Here is a 24198-nt window from a genome sequence, read left to right as displayed (position 1 = left end):
CAAAAGAAATGAAATCTTGCCATTTGCAATGATGTGGATGGAACTAGAGGGTATTATATTGAGCAAAATAAGTCAATCAAAGAAAGACAATTTTCATATGATCTCCCTGATATAAGGAATTTGAGAGGCTGAGTGGGGGGTTTGGGGAGTAGGGAAGGAAAAAAATGAAACAAGATGGGATCAGGAGGGAGACAAACCATAAGAGACTCTTAATCTCACAAAAGGAAACAGGGTTGCTGAGGGTGGAGGGGTATGGAGAGGGTGGTTGGGTTATGGACATTGGGGAGGATATGTGCTATGATGAGGGCTGTGAAGTGTGTAAGCCTAACAATTCACAGACCTGTATCCCTGTATCCCTGGGGAAAATAATACATTATATGTTAATAAAAATAATTAATATAAAAGGCAAGACACAGAGTAAAAGAGTATATTTACAAAGACTTATATTCAGAATAACAAATTCATATAATTCAATAAAAAAACAGTAAAATATGAGTGAGAGACATGAACAGACACTACACAGAAAAATGAGGTGAAAGGCTAATAAACATTTGGAAAAGTGTTCAACCTCTTTAGTCATCAGGGAAATAAAAATTAAGATAATAACAAGATACTGCTATGCCATCCATATGAATGGCTAAAATTTAAAAGACTAAAAATGAGAAGTGTTTCTGAAAACATGGGCCAAATGAAACTCTCATACTTATTTTAAACTTAAATTTGGGTAGGGTTCTCGCCATTAACTGATAACATTTGCTCACTGTGCCTAAACTATTTGGCACAAACCATATGATAAATACCTGATTTCCTTCTGGGAGTATGGACATTTGTTACACGTTAGGCAGATGCTATCTATCTGACCACTGCCCAATAAAAACACAGGGTACCAGGTTTCAAACAAGCTTCTCTGGTTGGCAACACTTCGCACATGTTGTCAAAGTGTTGTTGGAGGAATTAGGTTTGTTCTGTGTGACTCCATTGGAAAAGGACTCTTGGAACCTTTTGCCTGATTTCCCCAGACTTGAGCCCATGAATCCTTTCCCTTTGCTGATTTTGATTTGTATTCTTCACTGCAGTAATTCACAGCTTTGAGTGCAACTATATAATGAATCCTGTGTGTCCTCATAGCAAATCTTCAAACCTAGGAGTTGTCTGGAAGACTTCCAAACACAAGGAGTAAGCCTGGCACAAAATATCACCTAGAGCCTTCCTTCTTTTCAACATCTACCACTTTCTCCCCACCTACAACAATACAAACACACTAATAATAAGGCCCATCCATGGAGTACACTTAACATGTGGCTGTTAGATAAATTCCAAACCACAAGTACAGAATTCCAATGCTGAGTAACAATGATAAAAGTTCACCTTTAAAAAAGTTTTCAGTTAGGAGAACTCCTATTGATGGCAACTACAGTTTTCCTTCAAAAAAAAATCATTAGAAAATTCTCAGTATTACTTGATATTTGACCAAGTCTGTAACAAAATTAACCATTAAAACTAGAAAGTAAATTGAGAACCTGAAATGATAACTCTCAGAATAAATATGAAATCACATCTTCAGGGCTTGATATAAAAGCCACTTACTTGCTTTTTTAAAACAAATTAATTGAGGTATAGCTGATACACCCTAAACTGTACATATTTACAGTGTGGAATTTGATGCCTTTTGGCATATAGTATATTTACAGTGAAATCATGGGCACAATTAAAATAAAGAAATTTGTGGGGCACCTGGGTGGCTCAGTGGGTTAAAGCCTCTGCTTTCGGCTTGGGTCATGATCCCGGGGTCCTGGGATCGAGCCCCGTATCGGGCTCTCTGCTCAGCAGGGAGCCTGCTTCCTCCTCTCTCTCTGCCTGCTTCTCTGCCTACTTGTGATCTCTGTCTGTCAAATAAATAAATAAAATCTTTAAAAAAATAAAATAAAAAAATAAAGAAATTTGCATCATCACCAGAAGTTTTCTCATATCTTTTTGCAATCCATCCATCTCTTCAACATTATTGACAGGTAACCACTGAACTAAAGGCATTATAAATTACTAGTATTTTCTAGATCTTTACATAAATCAAATTCAAAATGTTCATCAGTCTTCTACTCCCCAAAACAACAAGCTTATATTCTTTAGAACCTATATCCATTTTCTTCCTTTCACCCATAGCCTACTCACTAGACTCTGGTTTTCTGCCACTATTATGCTATTAAATCAGATTCCCTTAAAAATCACCAACGGCCTTCTAACTGCCAAACATAGCCCTTATTCAGTACCCATTCTACTAGACCACTCCACAATACTTGAAATCATTAATTACCCCTTAAAAAAAACTTTCAGATCTCATTAGCCAACTGTCACCTCTATTTCTCAGTCTCTTTGTGCTAGTTCCTCTTTTTTTGTCCTCTGAGGTGTTGTCAAGTCTTTAAAGTCTCACTTGCAAACCCTGTGGTATCATAACAGTAATTGTTATAACAAAAGAAGCAGATATTTATTGTGTTATTATCATGTGCTAAGCACTGTGTTAAGAGCTGCATGTAAGTTTATTGATTCCTTGTAACAATTCTATGAAAATAATATGAAATAACTAATAATGTTATCCTCATTTCAAATACATATAGAATTAGACAGAAAAACACACTGAACCTACATGAACCTCTCAATCACCTTTAATGATTATGAACATTTTGCCAATCTTGATTTATTAATCCCACATACACATTTTTACCTACTACAGTACTTCAGAGCAAATTTTAGAAAGCATCTGTAAACACTTCAATATGTATCTTTAACAGGTGCTTACTGTTTCTCCAATAAACCCTATTTTTTCCTTTTTTTCATTAAGGTCATGTATTATATAAGTACAACATACAGTACATCATTAGTTTTTGATGTAGTGCTCACTGAGTCATTAGTTGCATGTAACACCCTGTGCTCATCAGATCATGTGCCCTTCTTAATGACCATCATCCAGTTACCCGATAGCCCAACCCTCCCTTCTGCGACCCTCAATTTATCTCCCAGAGTCCAGAGCTTCTCATGGTTTGTCTCCCTCTCTGATTTCTTCCCATTCACCTTTCCCTCCTTTCCCCTATGGTCCTATGCACTATTCCTTATATTCCACATATGAGTGAAACCATATGATAATTGTCCTCCTCTGCTTTACCAATTTCACTTAGCATAATACCCTCCAGTTTCCTCCATGTGGATGCAAATGATGGGTATTTATCCTTTCTGATGGCTGAGTAATATTCCCTTGTATATATGAACCACATCTTTTCAATCCAAACAATTAAGCTTTGACACTTTTTAAAATCTGTTTATAGAAAGAAATGTTTTACTATTTATTAAGATTTCTGAACACTATATTTGTTATCTATTTCAGATATTATTTTATTTGAGCTATTTCAAGTTTATTTTTGTAAAAATCACACACAACTCAAGACATAGTAATAGAGGGCACGGATTGCATGGAGCACTGGGTGTGGTACAAAAACAATGAATACTGTTATGCTGAAAATAAATTTTTAAAAATGTTAAAAAAAAGACATAGTAATAAGTCACCTTTTAATTTTCCTTAACCACTAACATCTATGAAAAACCTGCTGGAATTTTTACTTATTGGGACTATAATATCACAACAAATAAAAGACACATAGAAATGCATTTTTTATCACTTTAAGTGTGTGGAATCATTAAATGATTATATTTTACAAACACTAAAGAATTTTCACTACTATTTCCACAAAGTATCATTGCAAAGTATCTCATTTCCATCTGTTAAATTGTTAAAGGTTAAGAATACAAGTACAAAATATAATACAAATGCAAGCTATTAAAAGGTATATAGATACATTATTAATAAATGCTACAATAATCTAAGATTCTAAAATGAAGTTTTTATTACCAAAATACACAATCTCAGAAGTACCACATTAGTCAAAATTAAAGAAATTAAATGAGTCTGATTAGACAAAATGAGCTCTAATATTTAAGATTAGTTTAATTTGGTTTCTTCACTTTGATTAGCTTATGAAATCACTGCTTATATTAATTACAAAGTGGCCTATCCCACAGTCTCTAAACACCTCTGTTGTAGGAGAAGGAGTTTAGAAAATAGGTATGAGATTCTGAGCACCTTTTCTTCACTCTAAAATAGAACTCTGACTGGGGCGCCTGGGTGGCTCAGCTGGTTGAGCATCTGCCATCAGCTCAGGTCATGATTTCAGGGTCCTAGAATTGAGTCCCCTATCGGGCTCCCTGCTCAATGGAGAATCTGCTTCTCCCTCTCATTCTGCCCCACTCCCTCCACCTAGCTTATTCTCCGTCTAATAAATAAATAAAATCTTTGTTTTTCTAAAACAAACTCCAAATTCTTTGTTTTTCTAAAACAAAGATTTTATTTATTTATTTGACAGAGAGAGAGAGATCACAGGTAGGGAGAGGCAGGCAGAGAGATGGGGGAAGCAGGCTCACTGCTGAGCAGAGAACCCTATGTGGGGCTTGATCCCAGGACCCTGAGATCATGACCTGAGCCGAAGGCAGAGGCTTAACCCACTGATCCACCCAGGCACCCCAATAAATAAAATCTTTTAAAAAGAAAACCAGAAACACAAGAAAAAAATTACCTATGAGCAGTGGTTTTAAATCAGGGGCAATTTTACCACTACCACCACCATACCACCCCCTGGGGGGTGGTAGAGGAGAGAGGACTTTGGCAATGTCTGCAGACATTTTTCATTGCCACAACTTGAGAGAGAAAGTGTTACCGACATTTACTGAGTAGAGGTCATATATGCTGCTAAACATCTTAAAATGCACAAGACAACTCCCCACAATGAAGAATTATCTGGCCCCAAGTGGGCACAATGCCAAGGATAAGAAGCCCTGGCTGGAAGAAATTAAAATTTGAAAATGCTGCCTTCTTATAATCCTTACCTTAAAAACTAACAAAATGAACAATTCTTCTGGCAAAATTGCTGGTTAGAGTTCTGAACAATTTTCTTTTTTAATAAAAATAGTACATGATAATTTCAATATTTTTCTCTATTAGAAAAAAGCATAATATATTAAATAGTAAGCTACAGAAAAATATAAGAAAACTGATAACATTAATTATATGAAAGAGTAGGTAGAAATTTTTGCAAATGCATTACCAGAGAAAAATGTTCCTAAATGTATTATATCTGCCACTTAAAATATATTTTGTTTGATCAAATTAATATTAATTGGTAACAGAATAAATATATAAACCTTAGTTCATAAAAAGTCTTGTTTACATTCATGTTTTAACGAGAATTTGGTCATCAACAAGGGCATTTAATTGAAAATTATTTGAAAGTTTTTTCCATTTTGTATTTTAGAAATTAATTTGTCTAAAAAAACACACAGCTCCACAAGACTAGGACTATGAATAAGTCAACTTACTTTTTAAAAAAATTTTTATGGACTCTGAAAAACAATCTGAGGGGTTTGAAGCGGCGGGGGGTGGGAGGTTGGGGGAACCAGGTGGTGGGTATTAGAGAGGGCACGGATTGCATGGAGCACTGGGAGTGGTGCAAAAATAATGAATACTGTTATGCAGAAAATAAATAAAAAATATATATATTAAAAAATTTTTAACTCATTTTTATTATGTTCAATTAACCGACACATAATACATTATTTTTTTAAATTATGTTACATTAGTCACCGTACAATACATTAGTTTTTGATGTAGTGTTCCATGATTCACTGTTTGCGTATAACACCCAGTGCTCCAAGTAACACGTACCCCTCCTTAGTACCCACCACTGGGCTCACCCATCCCCCCACTCCTGTCCCCTCTAAAACCCTCAATTTATTCCTCAGAGTCTATAGTCTCTCATGGTTCATTTCCCCCTCTGTTCCCCTCCATTCATTTTTCCATTCCTTCTCCTAATGTTCTGAATGCTATTCCATATGTTCCACAAATAAATGAAACCATATCATAATTGACATCATTAGGCTTTGACATAGTGTTCAACAATTCATTAATTGCAATATAATATCCATTACCCATCACCACACATGCCCTCCTCAAGAAGTTTTTTGTTTAAATTCAATTTAGTTAACATACAGTGTATCATTAGCTTCAGGGGTAGAATTTAGTGATTCATCACTTGAATATAACACCCAGTGCTCATTTTAACAAGTGCCCTCCTTAATGCCCATCACCAAATTACCCCATAACCTCACCCACCTCCCTCCAACAACCCTCAGTTTGCTCCCTATAGTTAAAAGTCTCCTATGGTTTGCCTTCTTCTCTGTTTTTATCTTTTATTTTTCCTTCCCTTCCCTTCCCTTATATTCATCTGTTTTGTTTCTTAAATTCCACGAGTGAAATATGATAATTGTCTTTCTCTGAGTAACTTATTTCACTTATCATAATACCCTCTAGTTCCATCCACATTGTTGCAAATGGCAACATTTCATTCTTTTTGATGGCTGTATAATATTCGTGTGTGTGTGTGTGTGTGTGTGTGTGTGTGTGTACACACACTCCATATTCTTTATCCATTCATCTGTTGACAAGCACCTGGGCTCTTTTCACAGTTTGGCTATTATGGACATTGCTGCTAAATATTGGAGTGCATGTGCCCCTTCAAAACACTATTTTTGTATCCTTTGAGTATAATTGCTAGGTCATAGGGTAGCTCTACATTTAACTATTTGAGGAACCTCCATACTGTTTTCCAGAATGGCTGCACCAGTTTGGATTCCCACCAGCAGTGTAAAAAGGGTTCCCATTCTCTGCATCATCACCAACAACTATTGTTTCTTGATTTGTTAATTTAACCATTCTGACTGGTGTGAGGTGGTATCTCATTCTAGGTTTTTTTTTTTTCATTCAATTAGCCAAGGTACAGTACATCATTGGTCTTGTGGTTTTGATTTGTATTTCCCTGATGTCAAGTGATGCTGAGCACTTTTTCATGTGTCTGTCGGCCATCTGGATGTCTTCATTGGAGAAATGTCTGCTCGTGTCTTCTGCCCATTTCTTGATTGGATTATTTGTTCTTCGAGTGTTGAGTCCGATAAGTTCTTTATAAGTTTTGGATACTAGCCCTTTATCTGATATGTCACTTGCAAATATCTTCTCCCATTCTGTCAGTTGGCTTTTGGTTTAGTTGACTGTTTCCTTTGCTGTGCAGAAGCTTTTCATCCTGATGAAGTCCCAATAGTTTACTTTTGCTTTTGTTTCCCCTGCCTCTGGAGACATGTCTAGCAAGAAATTGCTGAGGCTGAGGTCAAAGAGGATGCTGCCTGTGTTTTCCTCTAGGATTTTGATGGATTCCTATCATATTTAGGTCTTTCATCCACTTTGAATTTATTTTGTGTACCGTTTAAGAAAGTGGTCCGGTTTCATTCTTCTTCATGTGGCTGTCCCAACTTCTCCAACACCATCTGTTGAAGAGATTATCTTTTTTCCATTAGATATTCTTTCCTGTTTTGTTGAAGATCAGGTGAGGTCCATTTCTGGGTTTTCTATTCTGTTCCATTGATCTATATGTCTGTTTTTGTACTAGTACCATACTGTTTTGATGACTATTGCTTTGTAATACAGCTTGAAGTCTGGAATTGTGATTCCTCTAGCTTTGGTTTTTTTTTTTTTTTCCCTACATTACTTTGGATTTTCAGGGTATTTTCTGATTCCATATTAATTTTAGAATTTTTTCTTCCAGCTCTGTGAAAAATGCTCATGCTATTTTGGTAGGGATTGCATTCAATGTATAGATAGCTTTGAGTAGTATGGATATTTTAACAATATTTTTTTTCCAATCCATGAGCATGGAAGATTTTTCCAGTTTTTTGTCTTCCTCAATTTATTTCATAAGTGTTCTATAGTTTTCAGAGTATCCATCTTTTACCTCTTTAGTTAGGTTTATGCCTAAATATCTTGCAGTTTTTGGTACAACTGTAAACAGGATCAATCCCTTGATTTCTTTTTCTACTGACCCATTATTGGTGTACAGAAATGCAACAGACTTCTGTGCATTGATTTTATATCCTGTGACTTTGCTGAATTCCTGTATGAGTTCTAGCAATTTTTTGGTGGAGTCTTTGGGTTTTCTCCATAGACCATCATGTCATCTGCAGAGAGTAAAAGTTTGACTTCTTTACCAATCTGCATGCTTTTTATTTCGTTAGTTTATTTCTTTAGTTCTTTTTGTTGTCGGATTGCTGAGGCTAGGACTTCCAGTACTATACTGAACAATACTGGCGACAGTGAACATCCCTGTCATGTACCTGACCATAGGGGAAAAGCTCTCAGTTCTTCCCCATTAAGGACAGATCTTTCATATATGGCATTTATGATGTTGAGGTATAATCCCTCTATCGTTCCATTGTGGATGGTTTTTTATCAAGAAATGGTGCTGTATTTTGTCAAATGCTTTTCTACATCTATTGAGGGGATCATATAGTTCTTACCCTTTGTTATTGTGGTGTAGCAAGTTGATTGGTATGTGGACAGTGAATCACTTCTGCAACACAGGAATAAATCCACTTGGTTGAGGTGAATAACCCTTTTAATGTATTGTTGGATCCTATTAGCTACTATCTTGGTAAGAATTTTTTTAAGATTTTATTCATTTGTTCAGAGAGACAGACAGAGACAGAGAGCAAGTGCACAAGCAGGGAGAGCAGCAGGAAGAGCAGGCAGAGCAGGCAGAGAGAGAAGCTGACCCCCTGCTGAGCAAGTAGCCTGATGCAAGATTCAATCCCAGGACCATGGGCTCATGACCTGAGCCGAAGGCAGATGCTTAATAGACTGAGCCACCCAGGCATCCCCTTGGTAAGAATTTCTTTATCCATGTCCATCTGGGATATTGGTTTGTAATTCTCATTTTCCATGGGGTCTTTGCATAGTTTTAGGATTAAGGTAATGCTGGACTCAAAGAATGAGTTTAGAAGTTTTCCTTCCATTTCTATTTTTTGGAACAGCTTCAGAAGAATAGATATTAATTCTGTTTTAAGTGTTTGGTATAGGGGCACCTGCATGGCTCAGTCATTAAGCATCTGCCTTCAGCTCAGGTCATGATTCCAGCATCCTGGGATCCAGTCCCACATCAGGCTCCCTGCGTGGCAGGAGGTCTGCTTCTCCCTCTCCCACTCCCTCTGCTTGTGTTTCCTCTCTTGCTGTCAAATAAACAAATAAAATCTTTTAAATAAATAAATAAATATTTAGTGTAATTCCCTGAGAAGCTACCCGGCCCTAGATTCTTTTTTTTTTTAATTTAGATTCTTATTTGTTGGGAGATTTTTTATTACAATTTCTTTGTCTGTTGTGGGTCTGTTTAAGTTTTCTATTTCTTACTGTTTCAGTTCTGGTACTTTACATGTTTTTAGGAATTTATCCATTTCTTCCAAATTGCCCAATTTGTTGGCATGTAATTGTTTCCAATATTCTCTTACAATTGTTTGTATTTCTTTGGTGTTGGTTATGAGGTCAATTTACTTTTTGTCAAATACTTGAAGGAAAAAATATTAAATATCTTAAACAGGCTTTTTCAAAATGAGTTTTGCAGCTATGATCATACATGTGTTTTCTGTCCTTTTAAAAAAAATTTTAATGCTGCTGACATAGAGCAGGGTAGGGTCTAATACAGCTCTGTAAAGGAAAGAAAGAGTGTGGCTATTGTAAAAGATTAAAAGATGGACAAGTAAGAATTGTTTTTATAGCAAATAAACATACTAGGTCACTTCTTACATTAGAAACGGTAACAATAAACTTTTCATTACCTTTACATTTGGCTTCTTTGTTGAAACTCCTCTGTACCAACCTAAAACAAAGCATACAAAAGATATTAAATTCATATTGTCATTTTTTCCTATAAAACACATAATGTATTTTATTTATTTATATAATGTGATATTTTAGAGTGAAAAATTAATGCAAACCTTTCTAGTAAAGCCTCACTACTTATGCCTTTACTGAGTACTTTAAAAGGAACAGTCTTACATTAAATACATTTCCAATTTTCTTCAAAAGATATAACTTTCAACTGAATAAAGCCCAAAAAACTAAAAAAGGCCTCAGAGGACATGTAATTCAACTCTATGAAAATTTCCAGATGAAACTGTGAGGGGCAGAAAAATGCCAAAATCATATAGCTTTTTTGGTACTAGATACAGACTATAGTCCAGACTTTTTGCTTCCTGATATCATTCAGTGTCCCATGCACAAAACTACACTTTGCTCATTTCTTGGCTTTCCAGATGCTAAAGTTGACATCTGTGCTTCAGTTATTGCCTCTTAGCATTCATACACAGCAATAAGAATCAAAGTTTCAATTACACAATAAAAACAATTTTCAGAGAAAGGAAATTTCATTACCAACTTTTCTCAATTCCAATCTATTATTCTCAGAGGTTTGTTATAGTTGCTCTGCTATGGTATAAGAGGGAAAAGTTCCAATGAGCTGTACTGAAAGGAGGAAGATGAAGAAAAGGACATTATTGATAATAGCTAATAATGACTGAGAGCTTACTGTTCTTAATTTCATGTACTGGAATTGACATATTGTTCTTTCTATGTATTAACCTTTAAATCTTGCAACAAGCTATGAGGGAAAAAAATCAACTTTCCTGAAATCATAACAAACAATAAAAGAAGAAATATCCTTCTTTATGTTTAGTACAACAGCTGAAGTAATAACTTTTAATAACTCAATTTAAACCTTGAGAATTTCAGTATCTTCATTTATTAAAAAGAAAAAAGTGATTTACCAAAAGTGAGATTTTATAATAGCTTAAGAAACAGAACAGAAAATGGTATCAGCAGGAATGGCAGAGAAGGATCTCCAAAAAGCTTTTCCTTAATAAAAGCAATTAGAATCCTGGCAAAAACTGCCAAAATCAAATTCTATAGAACTCTAGAAGTAAACCAAAGACCTGAAATAATCCAAATAGTACTTATTCAAGAAATCTGAATCTCGTTAAAAACAAAGATCTTTTTAACTTGTCCTTTCCCATCTCCCTTGCTGCAAGCCTTGTGTAAAATTTGAAAATGAAAAACCCCAGGAGCAAGATAACGGAGGAATAGAAGACCTAAATTTTGTCTGCTCCTAAGAATTCAGCTAGATAGTTATCAAAGCATTCTGAACACCTACAAACTCAACAGGAGATCGAAGGAAAAAATAGCAGCAATTCTATGAACAGAAAAGCCACAACTTTTGGAAGGTAGGACACGTAAAGATGTGAACCCAGATGATATTTGGGAAGATAGACAGTAGGGGAGGGACCCTCGGTAAGCAGACTCCTGGCAAGTGACAGAGCAGCGGAACACAAAATCAGAATTTTTAGAAGTTGGTTCCACTGAGGGTGGCTAAGTGGGGGGTGGAAGCCTCGCTGGGACAGTATGGTCTCAGAACCATCGAGGTCACAGAAAGACCAGGGGTGCCTGAGTATGGCAGAGCTCCCAGGTATCAGAGTGGGGAAGTCAGCAGTAAGAAGGAGAGTGGGCTCTCACCTTGGGGTTGCCATAAACAATAATCCCCAGCACATTTGGATCACTACTCCTCAATCAGGGACCCAACGAGCAGCAGATCCAGGGAGACTCTCCTTCCTCCCCTGGGAGGAGCAGCATGGGGAGCAGCAGCACAGGAGGAGACCACAGAAATCTGCAGGGTTTGAAAACTACAAATGGGGTCATATGCCAAAGATAGAAACACTCGGTCACAGGCCAGGTGAGCACAAGTGCAGGCTGGAGACCAGGGAGACAGGAGTGATTGACTGCTTTTCTCTGAGGGCACACGGAGGAGAAGGACCCCAAGATCTCTACTCCTCCAGGACCACAGATTGGGAGGGCACCATTTTCATTCCATCCTCCAAAGCTGTATGGAAAGCTTTCAGGGAACAAAAGCTACCAAGAGCAAACCTGAGCAGATTCCTTAGTCTGGACCCTGGCAAGGGCAGGGCACTTCCACCTGGGCAAGACATTTGAGAATCACTGCAATAGGCCCCTTCTCCAGAAGATCAGCAAGAACATTCAGCCAAGACCAAGTTTACAGATGAAAGAGAACTGCAAATCTCCAATGCAAGGGGAATACAGAGCATAGAATTCATGGCTTTTTCCCCATGATTCTTTCATTTTTCGAAGTTAATTTTTAAATTTTCTTTATTTTTTTCTTTTTCTATTTTTATTTTTCCTCTTTCCTTTTATTTAAATTTTATTTTATTTTTTCAGTGTTACAAGATTCATTGATTATACACCACACCCAGTGCTCCATGCAATACATGCCCTCCTTAATACCTATCACCAGGCTCACCCTTCTCCTCCCCTCCCCTCCAAAACCCTCAGTTTGTTTCTCAGAGTCCACAGTCTTTCATGGTTTGTCTCCCATTTTTCAACCAATATCTTTTTTAAATCTTTTTAAATTTTCATTTTACACTCATATTCTAGCCCCTCATTGATAGAACCCCATTGTCTCTATGTGTAGATATATATTTTTTTTTCCTTTAAAATTTTGGGATACAGGTTCTTCTGACAAACCAATATATACCTTAAATCTAGTGTATGGCTTTGTTCTACTCTTCTACCTCATCACATTCCATCCTTTTTTTTTTTTTACTTTTTCCCTCTTTTCTCCACCAAATTCTTATAAATTCCCTTTTTAAAATCTTTTTAAATTTTCATCTTTACAGTCATATTCCATCACTTCACCATATTTACCCTTATCTTTGTGTATCTATACGTTTTTCTTTCTTTAAAATTCTGGGAGGTGCCAAAATCTAGTACGTGACTCTGTTCTATTCATCAGCGTGATCATATTCTTTTTTTCTTTTTTCTTTTTCCCCTTTCCTTTCCCCCAGGTTTTGGGTCTCTTGTGATTTGCTTAGTGTGTATTTTTCTGGGGTCATTGTTACCCTTTGAGCATACTGTTCTCTCATTCATCTATTCTTCTCTGAAGAAAATGACAAAATGTAAAAACTCACCTCAAAAAAAAAAAAAAAAAACCAGTACCAACTGCCAGGGACCTAATCAATATTAACATTAGTAAGATGTCAGAACTAGAGTTCAGAATGATGACTATAAAGATATTAGCTAGGTTTGAAAAAAACATGGAGGATACTAGAGAATCCCTTTCTGAAGAAATAACAAAAATCTAACCAACTCAAAATCAAAAAGGTTATTAATGAGGTGCAATAAAAAATGGAGGTTCTAACTGCTAGGATAAATGGTGCAGAAGAGAGAATTGGTGATATAGAAGACCAAATGATGGAGAATAAAGAAGCTGAGAAAAAGAGAGAAAAACAACTATTGGATCAGTACTCGAGAAATAAGCGATACCATAAGATGAAACAATATTAGAATAATTGGGATCCCAGAAGAAGAAGAAAGAGAGAGAGGCGCAGAAGGTATATTGGAGCAAATTATAGCGGAGAACTTCCCTTACTTGGGGAATGCAAAAGGCATCAAAATCCAGGAGGCAACAAAACCCCCCTCAAAATCAACAAAAATAGGTCAACACCCCATCATCTAATGTAAAACTAACAAGTGTCAGAGACAAAGAGAAAATCCTGAAAGCAGCTCAGGAAAGAAGTCTGTAACATACAATGGTAGAAATATTAAATTGGCAACAGAATTATCCACAGAGACCTGGCCGACCAGAAAGAACTGGTGTGATAGATTCAGAGCACTAAACGAGAAAATTATGCACCCAGGAATACTATACCCAGTTAGGCTCTCATTGAAAATAGGAGGAGAGATAAAAAGCTTCCAGGACAAAGAAAAATTAAAAGAATTTGCAAACACCAAATCAGCCCTACAGGAAATACTGAAAGGGGTCCTCTAAGCAAAGAGAGAGCCTAAAAGTAACACATACCAGAAAGGAACAGAGACAATATACAGTAACCGTCACCTTACAGGCAATTACAATGGCACTAAATTCATATCTTTCAATAGTTACCCTGAACACCAATGGGCTAAATACCCCCAATCAAAACACACAGGGTATCAGAATGGATTAAAAAAAAAAAAAAAGGCCTATCGATAGGCTGTCTGCAAGAGATTCACTTTAGACCCAAAGACACCTCCAAATTTAAAGAGACAGGGTGGAAAACAATTTACCATGCTAATGGACATTGAAGGAAAGCTGGGGGTGGCAATCCTTATATCACATAAATTAGATTTTAAGCCAAAGACTGTAATAAGAGATGAGGAAGGACACTATATCTTACGTAAAGGGTCTTTCCAACAAGAAGATCTAACAATTTTAAATATCTATGCCCCTAACATGGGAGAAGCCAACTATATAAACCAATTAATAACAAAACCAAAGAAACACATCGACAATAATAAAATAATAGTAGGGGACTTTAACACCCACCTCACTGAAATACACAGATCATCCAAGCAAAAGATCAGCAAACACTTAAAGGCCTTAAATGACACACTGGACCAGATGGACATCACAGATATATTCAGAACATTCCATCCCAAAGCAATAGAATACACATTCTTCTCTAGTGCTAGTGCACATGGAACATTCTCCAGAATAGATCACATCCTAGGTCACAAATCCAGGTCTCAACCGGTACCAAAAGATTGGGATCATTCCCTGCCTACTTTCAGATCACAATGCTCTGAAACTAGAACTCAATCACAAGAGGAAAGTGGGAAATAACTCAGATACATGGAGGCTAAAGAGCATCCTACGAAAGAATGAATGGGTCAACCAGGAAATTAAAGAAGAATTGAAAAAATTCACGGAAACAAATGAAAATGAAAACACAACTCTTCAAAATCTTTGGGACACAGCAAAGACGATCCTGAGAGGAAAGTATATAGCAATACAAGCCTTTCTCAAGAAACAAGAAAGGTCTCAAATACACAACCTAACCCTACACCTAAAGCAGCTGGACAAAGAACAGCAAAGAAAGCCTAAGCCCAGCAGGAAAAGTGCTATAATTGAGGTCAGAGCAGAAATCAATCAAATAGAAACGAAAAGAACAGTAGAACAAATCAACGAAACAAGGAGCTGCTTCTTTGAAAGAATAAGATTAATAAACCCCTGGCCAGACGTATCGAAAAGAAAAGAAAAAGGACCCAAACTAATAAAATCATGAATGAAAGAGGAGAGATCACAACCAACACCAAAGAAATACAAACAATTATAAGCACATATTATGAGCAACCGTATGCCAGCAAATTAGGCCATCTGGAAGAAATGGATGCATTCCTAGAGACATATAAACTATCAAAACTGAACCAGGAAGAAACAGAAAACATGAACAGACCCATAACCAGTAAGAAGGTTGAAGCAGTCATCAAAAACCTCCCAAAAAACAAGAGCCCAGGACCACATGGCTCCCCAGGGGAATTCTACCAAATATTCAAAGAAGAATTAACACCTATTCTCCTGAAACTCTTCCAAAAAATAGAAATGGAAGGAAAAACTTCCAAACTCATTTGACAAGACCACCATTACTTTGATCCCAAAACCAGACAAAGACCCCATCAAAAAAGAGAATTACAGACCAATATCCCTGATGAACATGGATGCAAAAATTCTCACCAAAATACTAGCCAGTAGGATCCAACAGTACATTAAAAGGATTATTCACCACGACCAAGGGGGATTTATTCCTGGGCTGCAAGGTTGGTTCAACATCTGCAAATCAATCAATGTGATACAATACATTAATAAAAGAAAGAACAAGAACCATATGATACTCTCAAGACATGCTGAAAAAGCATTTGACAAAGTACAGCATCGTTTCTTTATCAAACTTCACAGTGTAGGGATAGAGGGTACCTATGTCAATATAATAAAAGCCATCTCTGAAAAACACACAGCAAATATAATTCTCAATAGGCAAAAACTGAGAGCTTTTCCCCCAAGGTCAGGAACACGGCAGGGATGTCCACGATCACCACTGCTATTCAACCTAGTACTAGAAGTCCTAGCCTCAGCAATCAGACAACAAAAAGAAATAAAAGGCATCTGAATCAGCAAAAAAGAAATCAAAACTCTCACTCTTTGCAGATGATATGATACTTATGTGGAAAACCTGAAAGATTCCACCCCAAAACTGTGAGACCTCAACAGGAATTCAGTAAAGTGTCAGGATATAAAACCAATGCATGGAAATCAGTTGCATTTCTAAATACCAACAATAAGACAGAAGAAAGAGAAATTAAGGAGTCAATCCCATTTACAATTTCACCCAAAACCATAAGATGTCTAGGAATAAATCTATCCAAAAAGGCAAATAATTGGTACTCAGAAAACCATAGGATACTCATGAAAGAAACTGAGGAAGACACAAAGAAATGGAAAAATGTCCCATGCTCACGGATTAGAAGAACAAATACTGTTAAAATGTCTATGCTACCTAAAGCAATCTACACATTTAATGCAATCCCATTCATTCAAAATACCAGCAACTTTTTTCAAAGAAATAGAACAAATAATCCTAAAAATTTTTTTAATTTTATTTTTTTCAGTGATCCAAGCAAGATTCATTGTTTATATATCACACCTTGTGCTGCATGCAATACATGCCCTCCTTAATATCCTAAAATTTGTATGGAACAAGAAAAGATCCCAAATATTCAGAGGAATGTTGAAAAAGAAAACCAAAGCTGGTGGCATCCCAATTCCACCTGAAAACCAAATAATTGAGTCAAAAAATGGGCAGAAAACATGAACAGACACTTCTCCAAGGAAGACATACAAATGGCTAACAGACACATGAGAAAATGTTCAACATCATTAGCCATCAGGGAAATTAAAATCAAAACCACATTGAGATACCACCTTACACCAGTTGGAATGGCAAAAATTGATAAGGGAAGAAACAACAAATGTTGGAGACAATGTGGAGAAAGGGGAACCCTCATATTGTTGGTGGGAATACAAGTTGGTACAGCCACTTTGGAAAACAATGTGGAGGTTCCTCAAAAAGTTAAAAATAGAGCTACCCTATGACCCAGCAATTGCACTACTGGGTATTTACCCCAAAGACACTGATGTAGTGAAAAGAAGGGGCGCATGCACCCCAATGTCCATAGTAGCAATGTCTACAATAGCTAAACTGTGAAAGGAGCCGATATGCCCTTCAACAGATGAATGGACAGAGAAGATGTGGTCCATATATACAATGGAATACTACTCAGCAATCACAAAGGAAGAATACCCACCATTTGCATTGACATAGATGGAACTAGAAGAGATTATGCTAAGTGAAATAAGTCAAGCAGAGAAAGACAATTATCATATGGTTTCACTTATATGTGAAACATAAGGAACAACATGGAGGACATTAAGAGAAGGAAGGGAAAAATGAACAGGGGGAATCAGAGGGGGAGATAGACCGTGAGAGACTATGGACCCCAGGAAACAAACTGAGAGTTTCAGAGGGCTGGGGGGCTGGGGGGAAGGATTAGCCCAGTGATGGGTATTAAGGAGGGCACATACTGCAATGAGCACTGGGTGTTTTAAACACAAACAATGAACCATGGAACACTACATTATGCTGAGTGAAATAAGTCAAGCAGAGAAAGTCAATTATCATATGGTTCCACTTACTTGTGGAACATAAGGAATAACATAGAGGACATTGGGAGAAGGAAAGGAAAAGTGAATTGGGGGAAATCAGAGGGGGAGATGAAGCATGAGAGACTATGGACTCTGAGAAACAAACGGGGTTTTGGAAGGGAGGGAGTGGAAGTTGGGTGAGCCTGGTGGTGGGTATTAAAGAGGGCACATATTGCATGGAGCACTGGGTGTGGTACATAAACAATGAATCTTGGAACACTGAAAAAATAAAATTAAATTAAAAAAACTAATGAAGGGGACGCCTGGGTGGCTCAGTGGGTTAAAGCCTCTGCCTTCAGCTCAGGTCATGATCTCAGGGGCCTGGGATCAAGCCCTGCATCAGGCTCTCTGCTCAGTGGGAGCCTGCTTCCCCTGCTCTCTCTGCCTGCCGCTCTGCCTACTTGTGATCTCTCTCTCTGTCAAATAAATAAATTTTTAAAAAAACGAATGAAGTACTATATGGTAACTAACATAATAAAAAAAATTTAAAAGAATTACAAATTAAAACAACAATAAGATACGATTACATATCTACCATAAAGGCCAAAATCAAAATATTGACAACACCAAATTCTGATAAGGATTTGGAGCAACAGGAACTTTCATTCATTGCTTGTGGGAATCCAAAATGGTATAGCCATTTTGTGAGGTTGTTTGGCAGTTTCTTACAAACCTAAATATACTCTTACCATTTGATTCATAAGGCTGACTCTCTGGTATTTACTCAAATGAAGTGAACATTTATGTCCACACAAAAACCTGCACCTGGATATTTATAGCAACTTTATTCATAACTGCCAAAATGTGGAAGCAACCAAGATGACCTTCAGGTAAGTGGATAAATAAACAGTGGTACATCCAGACACTGGTATATTATTTAGGGATAAAAAGATATAATCTATCAAGCCACCAAAAAAATGAAGGAACTTAAAGTGTGTATTACTAAATGAGAAAAGCCAATCTGAAAATGTCACATACTATGATTCCAACTATATGACACTGATAAAAGGCAATACCATGGAGAGACAGTAAAAAGATCCGTGATTGCCAAGGGTTGGAGGGAGGAAGGGATAAATAGGTGCAGGGAATTTTTAGGGCAGGGACACTATTCTGTATGACACTATAATGGTGGATACATGTTATCAAACATTTATCCAAACCAAGAGAATGTACTACACAAAGAGTGAACCCTGATGTATACTCTGGATCTTGGGTGACAATGATGTGCCAACATAGGTTCACTGATTTTAACAAATGTACCCATTCTGGTGTGGATGTTGATAGTGGAAGAGGCTGTACATGTGTGGAGGTAGGAGATATGTGGGAATTCTCTATACTTTCTGTGCAGTTTTTCTGGCAGCCTAAAACTACTCTAAAAATTAAAGCATATTTTTTAATGCACTTTCTGTATGACTCTCCAACCCCAACTCGAAGTATTTACCCAATAGGAAAAAAAATCCATACAAAAATCTATATACAACATTTATAACATTTATTTATAATCTCCAAAAATAAAGCAACTCAAAGTCTATCAATGGTTACATGGATAAATAAAATGTGGCTTAAATCTGTATGAGGAAATACTACTTGGAAAAAAACGAGCCACAGATACATACAACATGAATGAATTTTAATGCATTATACAAAGTGAAAAAAAAAGCCAGACACAACAAGCTATATAACGTATGATCCCACTTATATAACATTGTAGAAAACACAAAATTAGAGGGACAGAAAATAAATCAGTGGTTGCCAGGACTGGGGGAAAGGGATTAAGAAGGAAGGTTGACTACAAGGAGTCTGATGTTACATTTAGGGGAGAGAAAAAAAAGTTCTGTATCCTAACTGTGGTGATAGTTACAAAAGTATACATTTATCAAAATTCACAGAAATATACTCCATAAAGGATGACATTCACTGCACATAAGTTATGCCCCAATAACCTGACTAAAGCAAATACACACACACAGACACACAGACAACAGGATAACATTTCACATCTACCACATTGGTTAGAATTTTTCTTTTAAATTCTAACAATAGCAGGTGTTGGCAAGGGAATATAGAGCAATCAGGTATCAGGGTGATAATAAATGGTCCCCATTTTCAAAAACAAAGCAGTATTTATTATATGCATATTGTATATGACACTGAAATTCTACTTCTGTATATTATCCCCTATACAATAGCATTGAATTGGGGATATTACTGCATTCTAGAGAAATTTTTGGAAATCTGTGGGAAGTCTGAGTTGCCAAAGACATTAAAAATATTTATAGTTTCAAAATGCAAAAATTCTTAGAAGAAAAAGTAAGTGTAGATCTTCATGACCTTGGGTTAAACACTGGTTTTACGCACAAGCAACAGAAAAAAATAAATAAATTTGACTTCACCAAAATTAAAAGCTTTGTTCCTCAAAGGACATCAAAAAATTAAAATACAACCCACATACTGGGCAAAAATATTTATAAATCATATACCTGATAAGAGACCTGTATCTAGAATACACGAAGAACTCATAACTAAATGAAAAGATAATTTTTTAAACAGACAAAAGATTTATTTTTTTTAAGTTTCTTTTTTATTTATTTATTTGACAGAGAGAGAGAGAGAGAGAGATCTATCACAAGTAGGCAGAGGGAGAGGAGAAGCAGGCTCCTTGCCAAGCAGAGAGCCTGATGTGGGACTTGATCCCAGGACCCTGAGATCATGACCTGAGCTGAAGGCAGAGGCTTAACCCACTGACCCACCCAGGCACCCCCAGACAAAAGTGAATTTGGCTATTGTGAAATTGTAAAAGTGAATTTGTATTGAATTTGTATTGTAAAAAAGTGTATTGTAAAAGTGAATTACAATGAATACTGTTTCATTGTTTCACTTTTCCATAGAAGATACACAAATGGCCAATAAAAACATGAAAAGAAGTTCAACATCATTAGTCATTAAAGAAATAAAAATCAAAACCATAATGAGATACCATTTCTCCCCCAATGAAATGGGTGCAATGACAAACACAGACAGTAACAAGTATTAGCAATGATATGGAGATATTGGAACTCTTGTACATTACTGACAGGTTTGTAAAATGGTGCAGCCACTTTAGAAGACAGTTTGCTAGTTCCTCAAAATGTTAAAGATAAAACTACCATATGACCCAACAATTCCCCTTACGTATATAACAAAGAAAATTTTTTATTAACAGGTATTCAAATAACTATTTGCACACAAATGTTCACAGAAGCACTATTCACAACAGCCAAAAGGTGAAAACAACCCAAATTTCTGTCCACTGATGAATGGATAAATAAAATATGGTATATGCCTACAATGAAATACTACTTAACCATAAGAATAAATCAAGTTCTTTTTTTAAGATTTTATTTATTTATTTGATGGAGAGAGAGACAGCACAAGAAAGGGGAGTAGCAGGCAGAGGGAGAAGCAAGCTCCCCACTGAGCAGCGAGCCTGATGTGGAGATCGATCCCAGGACCCCAGAATCATGACCTGAGCAGAAGGCAGACACTTAACTGACTGAGCCACCAAGGCGCCAAAAAGAAATCAAGTTCTGATACATGCTTCAACATGGATGAAACATGAACACTGTGCTAAAAGAAGCCAGACACAAATTAAATAATTACATTTATATGAAATTTCCAGAATAGGCAACCCCACAGAGAGAAAATAGATTAGTGGTTGCCAGGGGCTGGGGTAGAAAATTATTGCAAGTGTTTACTAATAGGAGTGGGGTTTCTTTCTCAGGTTATAAAAATATTCTAAAATTAGTGGTGATAGTTGCACAACTCTATACCATAAAACCAGTGAACTGTATGTCTTTAAAGGGTGAATTTTATGGTATGTGAATTATATCTCAATAAATCTATTTTAAAAGGAAAGAAGGCAGGTTAGCACTGGGTCTGAAAAGGTTGAGAATTATGTCCTTAGAAAATTTCCTATATATATGCACTAGGAGACATTTACAGGAAAGCTCTGTTGCCTTTAATATACACAATATCAAAGTACTGGTCATCACTGTTCCATACTTTCTCATATTTCATAAATCCTTGAGGCTACCTTGTTAAACCTTATGAAAATTCATTTTTTTATCTGACTGCAATGCCATTCATGTTAACATCTTTTTTTTTGGTTGTTTTTCTTTTTTTTTGCATAAAAATATTTTTAATCACCCCAAGCATATTTACATTTTTTTAATTTATTTTCAGTGTAACAGTATTCATTGTTTTTGCACCACACCCAGTGCTCCATGCAACATCTTAATCTCCCTTGTACTACTCAACAAAAAACCATGAGAGACTATGGACTCTGAAAAACAATCTGAGGGGTTTGAAGCGGCAGGGGGTGGGAGGTTGGGGGAACCAGGTGGTGGGTATTAGAGAGGGCACGGATTGCATGGAGCACTGGGTGTGGTGCAAAACAAGGAATATTGTTATGCTGAAAATAAAAAAAATAAAATAAATTAAAAAAAAACTATTGAGAAACCACGTAATCCATACGCCTCAATATAACTAACAGGTGTTTTGGTACAAATGATTCTATGTTACTTAATTTTTTATGTTTTTATAAAATGATAATAAGAGAATAATTAGGATTAATCACCACTTCAGGATTTCATGTAAACACTTAAACAGATAACATATGTTTACAAAGGTGAGTAATTTCTCATCCAATGAATTCTCACAATATTGTTTATCAAAAGCAGTTTCCTTAACTAAATATATATGTATTAGAGTGCAATATAAACTCTTGCTTCTCAGTGGGAGGTCAGAGGACAGAGGAGAGGAAGATTGAAATCAGTTTTGTAGAGTACAAAGCAGCTTCAAAAACACAACACTATCACCTCCATGGGATGCCACCATTGTGAGGGTCATGAGGACTGTGCTCAATAATTCTAGGCATCGCCTTTTCTTAAAACCAAATATCTGCTACAAATTTTACTAAATGTACTCATTCTATGCAAGATTTAGAACTGGAGAGTGAAGAAATGTAAGAAGAAAAGAGAGAAGGAAGTAGAAAGAAAACTCATTCCTTTTAGGTTTTTATATATATCTAACAAAGGTTTATATCTTCTCAGATAAGGAATTTTAAAAAATCAACTCAAATATTTCCAAAATCATTAAGAACCAACAGGAAAGAGATGTTTTTAGTTAGTAAGCACAATAAAGCATCTTTTAAATGTCTGGTTTTCCTGACCTCAGGGGAAAAGCTCTCAAGTTTTCCCCAATGAGAATGATATTCACTATGGGTTTTTCATAGATGGCTTTTATGATATTAAGGTAGGTACCATCTATCCCTACATTGTGAAGAGTTTTGATCAAGAAAGGATGCTGTCCACTATTGCCACTGCTATTCAACATAATACTAGAAGTCCTAGCCTCAGCAATCAGACAACAAAAACAAATAAAAGGCATCCAAATCAGCAAAGAAGAAATCAAATTCTCACTCTTTGCAGATGACTTTATGTGGAAAACCCAAAAGACTCCATTTCAAAACTGCTAGAACTCACACAGGAATTCAGTAAAGTGTCAGGATATAAATTATAAAGCTGATATCAGTTACATTTCTATACACCAACAGAAAGACAGAAGAAAGAGAAATTAAGGAGTCAATCTCATTTACAACTGCACCCAAAATCATAAGATACCTAGGAATAAACCTAACCAAAGAAGCAAAGAATCTGTACTCAGAAAACTATAAAGTACTCATGAAAGAAACTGAGGAAGACACAAAGAAATGGAAAAACGTTCCATGTTCATGGACTGGAAGAACAAATATTGTGAAAATGTCTATGCTATCTAAAGCAATAGACACATTTAATGCAATCTCTATCAAAATGCCATCAATTTTTTCAAAGAAATGGAACAAATAAAAAAAGACCCCGAATAACCAGAGGAATGTTGAAAAAGAAAACCAAAGCTGGTGGCATCACAATTCCAGACTTCAAGATCTATTACAAAGCTGTCATCATCAGACAGTATGGTACTGGCACAAAAACAGACACATAGATCAATGGAACAGAACAGAGAGCCCAGAAATAGACCCTCAACTCTATGGTCAACTAATCTTCAACAAAGCAGGAAAGAATGTTCAATGGAATAAAGACAGTCTCTTCAACAAATAGTGTTGGGAATATTGGACAGACACATGCAGAAAAATGAAACTGGACCATTTCCTTACACCACACACAAAAATAGACTCAAAATGCAAGAAGGACCTCAATGTGAGATAGGAATCCATCAAAATCGTTGAGGAGAACACAGGCAGCAACCTCTTCGAACCTCAGCCGCAGCAACTTCTTCCTAGAAACATCACCAAAAGCAAGGGAAGCCAGGGCATACATGAACTATTGGGACTTCATCAAGATCAAAAGCTTCTGCACAGCAAGGGAAAGAGTCAACAAAACCAAAAGACAACTAACAGAATAAGAGAAGATATTTGCAAATGACATATCAGATAAAGGGCTAGCATCCAAAATCTATAAAGAACTTATCAAACTCAACACCCAAAGAACAAATCATCCAATCAAGAAATGGGCAGAAGACATGAACAGACATTTCTGTGAAGAAGACATCCAGATGGCCAACAGACACATGAAAAAGTGCTCAACATCACTCGGCATCAGGGAAA

General features: G+C 36.4%; 1 protein-coding gene across 1 annotated transcript in view; it reads right to left on the bottom strand.

Annotated features, from left to right (window-relative positions):
• Positions 1 to 24198, bottom strand: part of LOC111144134 (dedicator of cytokinesis 3) — a 588346-nt gene that overhangs the window by 432316 nt on the left and 131832 nt on the right. The window contains exon 3 of the mRNA XM_022498293.1: positions 9754 to 9794. Within this exon, the coding sequence (XP_022354001.1) occupies positions 9754 to 9794 (41 nt within the window). The remainder of the gene's footprint in view (positions 1 to 9753; positions 9795 to 24198) is intronic.

The sequence above is a fragment of the Enhydra lutris genome, unplaced genomic scaffold (assembly GCF_002288905.1).
Source record: "Enhydra lutris kenyoni isolate GAN:26980312 unplaced genomic scaffold, ASM228890v2 scaffoldscaffold10, whole genome shotgun sequence".
In the NCBI taxonomy this organism is placed as follows: domain Eukaryota; kingdom Metazoa; phylum Chordata; class Mammalia; order Carnivora; family Mustelidae; genus Enhydra; species Enhydra lutris.
The sequence above is the reverse complement of the archived record's forward strand: the minus strand, read 5'-3'. Positions and strand labels throughout refer to the sequence as shown.